Source organism: Balaenoptera ricei, chromosome 9 (assembly GCF_028023285.1).
Source record: "Balaenoptera ricei isolate mBalRic1 chromosome 9, mBalRic1.hap2, whole genome shotgun sequence".
Lineage (NCBI taxonomy): Eukaryota > Metazoa > Chordata > Mammalia > Artiodactyla > Balaenopteridae > Balaenoptera > Balaenoptera ricei.
Window position 1 is genome coordinate 4685137 of NC_082647.1, and position 8679 is coordinate 4693815.

Genomic DNA, 8679 nt, shown 5'->3' on the forward strand with positions numbered 1-8679 from the left:
TGTGTCGGGTGGGGACACTGGGGGCTGGATGGAGAGTCATTTGTTAAGGGCTCCATTTAATCTCCTGTCAGCCCATTAGCATATTTAAACAGTATTCATCTGGCTTCATCACTCATTCAAACTGCTGACAAGGATGGGAAGTTCTGCTTCACGGGGTGAAACATGGCAAACAATATGGATATCAACTGGTTTATTGCAGGGCAGGTGTGAGTCTATGGAACTGGAGAGCCAAACCCCACAGGTGAGACATTTCGGAGCCAGACCTGCATCACTTTACAGGGTGAGAACCATCGCCCCCCGGGCACGCACCACTCACATGCACACAGCATTTGCCCCGCTGTGAAAGGTCACATGACTTATTGATACATAATATCTTTACTGAATCTTCACGCCTCCATCTATATAGCAATTCACAGTTGTTGAGATCTTTTCTTATCTGTTGTTTCGCTTCATCGTCACAAAAAGAGAGGCAAGTGCAGTAGCCTTTGACAGATCAGGGAACTGAGGTCCAAAGCTGTAGCGACTTGCCCAAGTTGAAATGTTACTGTCTCCTCCTTCCCCTCATTCTCTTCCTCCTCTTCACCTTCCTTCATCTTTTTCATGGTCATTCTCTTCATCTTCATGATCATTTCCTTCTGCCTTTAATTATATAAAGAAATCATACAAGTCAGTATCAAAAACAATTTGATTTAAAAATGGATATTTCTCCCAAGAAGATGGACAAACGGCCAACAGACACATGAAAAAATGCTCAACATCACTCATCATCAGGGAAATGCGTATCAAAACCACAAAATCACCTCACAATCAGCCGTCAGAATGGCCATCATCAAAAAGGCAACAAATAACAAGTGCTATCCAGGATGTGGAGAAAAGAGAACCCTCGTGCGCTGTTGGTGGGAATGTAAATTGGTACAGCCACTATGGAAAACAGTATGGAGGGTCCTCAAACAGTTAAAAATAGAACTGCCTCTCCCGGCGTGCCCCGCGCCGAGTTCGGGGCGTGGGGGGGGGGGCGGTACTCGGCGGTGCCGCCATGACTATTCTCCCCAAAAAGAAACCGCCGCCTCCCGACGCCGACCCCACCAACGAGCCGCCGCCGCCGCCCGGGCCGCTGCCCCCGGCGCCTCGCCGCGGCGGGGGTGTAGGCGTGGGCGGCGGCGATCGCGACCGTGACTCGGGCGTCGTTGGCGCCGGTCCTCGAGCCTCGCCACCGCCTCAGGGCCCGCTCCCGGGGCCACCGGGTGCCCTCCATCGCTGGGCGCTGGCCGTGCCGCCCGGCGCCGTGGCAGGCCCCCGGCCACAGCAGGCCTCTCCTCCTCCTTGCGGGGGCCCCGGCGGTCCCGGGGACGCGTTGGGTGCCACGGCAACGGCCGTGGGCGTGGCGGTGGGCGTGGGCAGTGCCGTGGGCGTGGGCGGCGGCTGCCCTGGGCCGGGTCACAGCAAGCGGCGGCGTCAAGCCCCCGGGGTCGGCGCGGTTGGCGGGGCGAGTCCTGAGCGTGAGGAGGTCGGCGCCGGTTACAACAGTGAGGATGAGTATGAAGCGGCTGCGGCTCTCATAGAGGCCATGGACCCCGCCACCGTCGAGCAGCAAGAGCACTGGTTTGAAAAGGCCCTGCGAGACAAGAAGGGCTTCATCATCAAGCAGATGAAGGAGGACGGCGCCTGCCTCTTCCGGGCTGTGGCTGACCAGGTGTACGGAGACCAGGACATGCACGAGGTCGTGCGAAGGCATTGCATGGACTATCTGATGAAGAATGCCGACTACTTCTCTAACTATGTCACAGAGGACTTTACCATCTACATCCACCGGAAGCGGAAAAACAACTGCCATGGCAACCACGTCGAGATGCAGGCCATGGCAGAGATGTACAACCGGCCCGTGGAGGTGTACCAGTACAGCACAGAACCCATCAACACATTCCATGGGATCCATCAAAATGAGGACGCACCCATCCGTGTCAGCTACCATCGGAATATCCACTACAATTCAGTGGTGAATCCGAACAAGGCCACCATTGGCGTGGGGCTGGGGCTGCCATCATTCAAGCCGGGCTCTGCAGAGCAGTCCCTGATGAAGAAGGCCATCAAAACCTCGGAGGAGTCGTGGATTGAACAGCAGATGCTGGAGGACAAGAAGCGGGCCACAGACTGGGAGGCCACAGAGGAGGCCATCGAGGAGCAAGTGGCTCGGGAGTCCTACCTGCAGTGGCTGAGCGATCAGCAGAGACAGGCTCGCCAAGCCCGCGGCCCCAGCCAGCCCTGGAAGGCCAGCGCCACGTGCAGCTCTGCCACGGCAGCAGCCTCCAGTGGTCTGGAGGAGTGGACCAGCCGGTCCCCAAGGCAGCGGAGTTCAGCCTCGTCACCCGAGCACCCTGAGCTGCATGCCGAGCTGGCCCTCAAGCCCCCTTCCCCAGGCACTGTCTTAGCTCTTGCCAAACCTCCTTCACCCTGTGCACCAGGTACAAGCAGCCAGTTCTCGACCGGGGCCGACCGGGCTACTTCTCCCCTCGTGTCCCTCTACCCTGCTCTGGAGTGCCGGACCCTCATTCAGCAGATGTCCCCCTCTGCCTTTGGCCTGAACGACTGGGATGATGATGAGATCCTAGCGTCGGTGCTGGCAGTGTCCCAACAGGAATACCTAGACAGTATGAAGAAAAACAAAGTGCACCGAGACCCACCCCCAGACAAGAGTTGATGGAGACCCAGAGACTGGAGACCATCTCCCAACCCTCACACCCCTGCCCTCTGGTGCCACCCCACCTTCTTTGGCTTTCTTCCCTCTTGCCGTCTTCCTTCTTCCCTCTCTCCCCTCCTTTCACTCCTCCCCACTTCCCTCTGGCTAGCCCACCCCTGTGCACCCTCTCATCGCTGCCACCACCATCATCACCTGCCTCTTCGCCAGCTGACATGCCCTGTTGCCCCCTGCACAGCACCATCCCTCCATCCCACAGGGGACTCGGGCAAGGGCGCTGAAGGTAGGCGAGAGGCACACAGAGACAAACCAACTGGCAGCCAGGCAGCCCCTGAGGAGAGAATTCAGACAGAGGAAAGTCTCCCTGTCCCCCGATTCCTTCCAAGATCAGAAACTTGTCACCCCGCCACAAATGATGCTGGGGAGGTGGGAGGAGGAAGTGGGAAAATCTCCGTCCCAGTACCCCAAGAATGTCTGAGCCTTCAATGTTGAACTTTTTCCTTATTAAAATGTACTGTTATCTTATAAAATCAGCCAATCAAAAGTGATGTAGACAACAACAACAACATAAAATAGAACTACCATATGACCCAGCATTTCCACTCCTGGGTATTTACTGGATGTAAACAAACACACTAATTTGAAAAGATTGCATCCCCATGTTCACTGCAGCATTATTTACAGTAGCCAAAATGTGGAGGCAACCTAAGTGTCCATCAACAGATGAATGGACAAAGAAGATGTGGTATGTATATATACAATGAAATATTACTCAGCCATAAAAAAGAATAAAATCTTGCAATCTGCAACAACTTGATGGACCTAGAGGGTATTATGCTAAGTGAAATAAGTCAAACAGAGAAAGACAAATACCATATGATCTCACTTATATCTAAAAACAAAACAAACAAAAATGAAAACAGACTCATAGATACAGAGAACAAATGGGTGATTGCCAGAGCACAGAGGGATGAGGAGATGGGACAAGTAGGTGAAGGGTAGAGGTACAAACTTCCAGCTATAAAATAAGTAAGTCAGAGGTATGTCATGTATAGCAGAGGGAATATAGTCAATAGTAGTGTAATAATTTTGTATGGTGACAGATGCTTTCTAGATTTATTGTGGTGATCATTTCGAATCCCTATATTGTACATCTGAAACTAACACAATATTGTACATCAACTATACTTCGATTTAAAATATAAATAAATAACTATGAATATAATAATAGCAGAAGAAAGGTATCTGCATGTCCTAAGAAGTTCCCGAGCTGGCAGCACCTGAATAATCTCTTTTATTTGCAGCACAAGACGCTATGTGGGTTCTCATCCACTTTCCACCATACATACCCCTCCCAAGTCTCCTCTGACAATGGAGGAACTTATCTAAACCTGCTAACCTCTCAAGAATGTCCACGTGGGACCCATGAGATGGTCATTTCATCTTCTCAAGGAGCTTTAGGAGGGTCTCACAGTGTTGCTCATCTCAAATTCTTAGTGTGTAGACGGTGCCCAGTGACTGAGTGACCAGGAGAAGGTTTGCTCAGTTGAGTCTCAGGGACATTCTGGCCCATCTGGTCACATTTCATTCTGAATATAAACTAAATATAATACATATAAATATATCACCTCCTTGTGTTGTCTTATTTTCCCCATTCTTTGCCCTAAATCATGGACTTAACATCTTATCTACTAATTTAGCTAAATATGTTCTTACTCTAATGAAATATTGTCTTTCCTTTCAGTATAACCTAACAAGAATTAGGAATGTGAACATAAAACTAGATTGAAAAAGCAAGTATCTTTTATCAGTCTTTTTATTAGTAGGATTATTATGTATGAGATATAACCTATCTATGGTAGGCAGCTTGGTGAATTTTGCATAAGTGTGTGTGTGTGTATTCACCATCCTGATCAAGATTCAAAGACATTTCCAACACCTCAAAAGCTCCTTCATGCTCCTACCCAGTTAATATCCTCCCACCAAGTTAAACATTATTCTGAATTCCATCCCCATACCGTAGTTTAACAGGTATAAATGGAATCACAGAGCGTGTCCTCTTTTGTGTCTGGCGTCTTTGTCTCATCACTACGTCTTTGAGATACATCCAGGTTATTGTACATATTGCTAGTTCATTCTTTCTTATTGTAGTTGTCTGTTGCATGTGTATATCATAACTTTTCATCCTTTCTGCTGTTGGTAGGCATCTGGGGAGTTTCTACTTTTTGGCTGTTAGAGATATAACTACCAACTTTCTTGTACATGTCTTTTAGTATATATGCAATCATTTCTTTTGAGTATATGCCCAGGACTGGAATTGCTGGGTCATAGAGTAACTATATGTGAGGCTTTCAGAAATACTGTTCTCAATCGGGTGCCTTGGAGAAAATTCCCACTGCACATACTCTAAGAGAAGTAGCCTCCCATTCAATCCTAAAAGGTCTCCAGGGTCTAGAATTTTTTCATATTAATAAGGGCATTTCAGAAGCAAAGAGAGCTGATGGAAAGAAAAACATATCCTTTGCATCTGATCACTTAGAAGTAGAGAAAGACTACCCTTTATTCTATAAAGACAAAAACTGAGCTCATAGATGCTCCAAGATTACAATTTAGCCAACCCAGTAAGCACTGATTTTATCCACTGGCTGCTAGCTCTGTGCCGAAGTTCAAACTGGGGAGAAGACCATATTTTATAGCCAGTTAAATTCCAATGTAAAGAGTTTTATTAAATAGACATTCCCCAAAACTCAGGTTGTACAAGAAAGCAAGTAAAAATCAAAAGCAATGGATTTTAATCTTCCCATTATTTTTAAAATTTTCAGGACACTGGTTGGCAGTCTCCACATCCTACTCATAGGTTAACTCCTCTGGGTCTGGAATCCAGTCCTCTGTTTACTGCCTGCTTCCAGGCCCCACCCACACCTCCCCTTTCTGCTCTGACTTCTGCCTGCTGTTTCCTATGGAGTCTCCCAGGCTCACCTATCCCACCCAAGGGCATCTGTCTAGACCCCAGATTCTGTACTAGCACGTGGCAGGTGCTCTGTCTGATAGCACTGGGTCTCTTCTTCCCAGAGATCAAAAGGGATGGGGATGGAGAAGTTCATATGAAGGTAACCAGGAGTCTGCAATGAAAGTCAAGAGGACTAAGGATCCACAGCCTGTAACACCTGAGGGCAGGTAGGGAGACAAAACCACAAAATTATACCAATGAATAAACACATGTTGCAGAAGCATCTGCAAGCTTCTTATCTTATTGATTTCTCTGGAAACAAAGTCAGAGAGAGCTAGTGTCTCACTGGGATCTATTCTTTCCAACAATATCATGGAAGTATTGTTAACTCAAGGACACACCACTGAATGATAATCATGGTACAGCAATTCCAGTAGAAATCATGGCATTTAGGGAAAACATTCTATTGACTGTGATTTCCACTGGGTCCCCAGAATTGATTAATATTATCATAAATAAAGAGGATTTTTTTCCCTAAGAATTTCCGGCTGCTTCTAATGAAATCCAACACAACCTTAGGACATGGGGAAGAAAATGAAGGAGAACAGGATTTGTTCCAAGAATAAAAGCTGCCGGGTACAAAAGACAAGCACATGTTGAGCATCGCTTTGATGGCAGGACAGAGTCACTGCCCAGCTTGACAGGGGCCACCAGGACCTGACATGGGTGTCACCAGGAGATGCTCACTTTTCCACACCTGCACTACTTCACCTCCCGCTCACAGCCTGGCTGAAACTACCCATCAGTGACTCTACTCACCTGGAAAGTCTGTCCTACAGAAACTTTCTCCAAGACTGTCCTTTAGTTTTGTGCATCTGTCATTTGTTTCAGTGCCATGATGTGCCAGACACAGGATCCACAAACGTGGTGAGAGCCTCAGAGGGGTCCACTGTGAGAACAGGCTGCCGAGAGGTTCTTAATGGGGTGAGAGCCTCTTCTTTGGGCTCCCAGAGCTCCCAGACCACCTGCCTTTACATGCGCCACCTTGTTTTGATGGTGCCTTGAGCTGACCTTAAAGCAGGTAATTCCCTAATTTGTGTCCTTCACTCCATTAACCAGTGCGACTAAAAGCCAGGGCCAGGCCCACTAGGGCTGTCCTCCCTCTGGTGGGAAATCAGGAGTGTCCTGAAGATGTCTCCCTGGTCCTTACTACTGTGAATTCCAGGGGCACACCAGACGGTATCTCACCCTTCAGGGATTTACGGTCTCTTTCTTGTTGCCCTCAGAAGCCTTTGAAATGAACAAGAACCAGATATTAATTAAGTTTTCACACGGTTACTTTATATATTAGGTTAGGAATTTACCCTTCTTTATTCCAAATCAAATTATACACAGGTGTTAGTCAAGGTAGGCTAGGCTATGCTGAAGTAACAAAATAAAATCTAAACTCTCATTAGCTTAACACACAAAAATGTATTTGCTTCTATATAAAATCCTCTGTGAGTGCGGGCCACAGTCCAAAGAGCTGTCCTCCAAGCAGGGACCCAGCAGTCTCAGCTGCTTCCATCCAACTCAGCACAAGACCCTCACAGTCCTGCATGAGGGCACAACAGGAAAGCTTAAGGGTCACTGTGTCACCCTGGAAATGACATGCATCACCTCAAGTGACCGTTCATTGGCTAGAACTAGTCACATGGCCCTGCCTAACTGCAGGGGGTCTGGGAAGTAGCATCTTCCATGAGCTCAAGAAGGACAGCATTGGATATTGGTGAGCATTAGTATTGGCTACGACAGCCATGTTGCCCCGCCAAGCTCACACATGGATACAGCCCCCAAAATGCACACCAGTTAATACAATACCCCCAGTCTGCTACCGCCAGTAACATTTAACAAGGTGCAACCCTCCCACTATAAAGCCCGGGTCTTGTTCTCACGAAGAACCTTTTTGTGTGTGTAAAATTTATTTTATTTTTTTTTAGCAGCAGCTTGCAGGATCTTTTCTCCCCAACCAGGGATTGAACCCAGGCCCTCGGCAGTGAAAGCGTGGAGTCTTAACCACTGGACTGCCAGGGAATTCCTCCCATGAAGCATTTAAGATTCTTGAAGTGAACCTCTCCTCCCATGAATTTCTTCCTTTTCCCATTTTCTGTAATTCATTATTCTATTCATTTCAGCCTGAGGATTGTCACTCAGGTCTCGGGGTAGAAACGGAGCTCCTTCTGCAGCCACTGTAGCCCCAAGACCTGATGTCTAATCAACTCTGAATTTAACTTACGTCAATGCTCAGTCTTCTAGGCCCTGTTGTCAGGGCCCTTCCATTCAGAACTGTATGATGCCTCAATACCACTAAAGGACACCTTTTAGGTTTTCCAAACTAAAATTAAAACAGTACTTAGACAAGTGAAAAAATACAATACTGCCATAGATTAGGACATCCCTTGCCTTCCCTGTAAATTTACTCTGTAAATTTTGTATCTGAATTTTCAAACGCCTGGAGAGGTTTGCCGAGCATCACGGTCACTATGGAAACAGCAGGCTGAGGAAGCAGAGGGGATGAACTACTCTCTCCACTCTGGGCTGGGCTCATCTGTACTGTGTCCTTTGGCCCCACTGCAATGAGGCAAGAGTGACCCATGTTATACACTGTCTTATAAAGGAATCCCTGCGTGGATTATTTTTTGAAGGACAATTGAAGAAGAGACATATCTGGTAACGTTTAACAGGAAGCCTCAGGGAAGAGTGGAATAAATCTCTCCAAAAAACATTGATCACATCTGACCCCTTTCCTTGTACCGCTCTGAAAAGAGGCTGGCGACTCCTTCCCCAGAACCCACTCTTTCCCTTCTCCTGCACTTCCCTTCATCGCTGCTTCTGAAAGAGATGATGACTTACAGCAAATGCCAGATTATTGCTGTAAAATGTAATGCAATACAAGAACAGATCAAATTTGTGGAATGCCTTTTGTGAGATGATCCAAAAGGTTCTGTATAATGGCTATAAAATTGTGAAACACATTGTGGAACAGATTTAATTT

The 8679-nt window shown here is 47.5% G+C and overlaps 1 protein-coding gene across 1 annotated transcript; it reads left to right on the forward strand.

Moving 5' to 3' along the window:
• Positions 1-1036: 1036 nt before the first annotated feature.
• Positions 1037-3255, forward strand: LOC132371334 (OTU domain-containing protein 5-like). Its single transcript, XM_059932563.1, has one exon. The coding sequence runs from the start codon at positions 1037-1039 to the stop codon at positions 2696-2698; it is 1662 nt and encodes a 553-aa protein (XP_059788546.1). The 3' UTR covers positions 2699-3255.
• Positions 3256-8679: the final 5424 nt, after the last annotated feature.

Excerpts from the sequence above, each read along its gene's own strand:
- LOC132371334 (XM_059932563.1), top strand. The coding sequence starts at position 1,037 with ATGACTATTCTCCCCAAAAAGAAACCGCCGCCTCCCGACGCCGACCCC.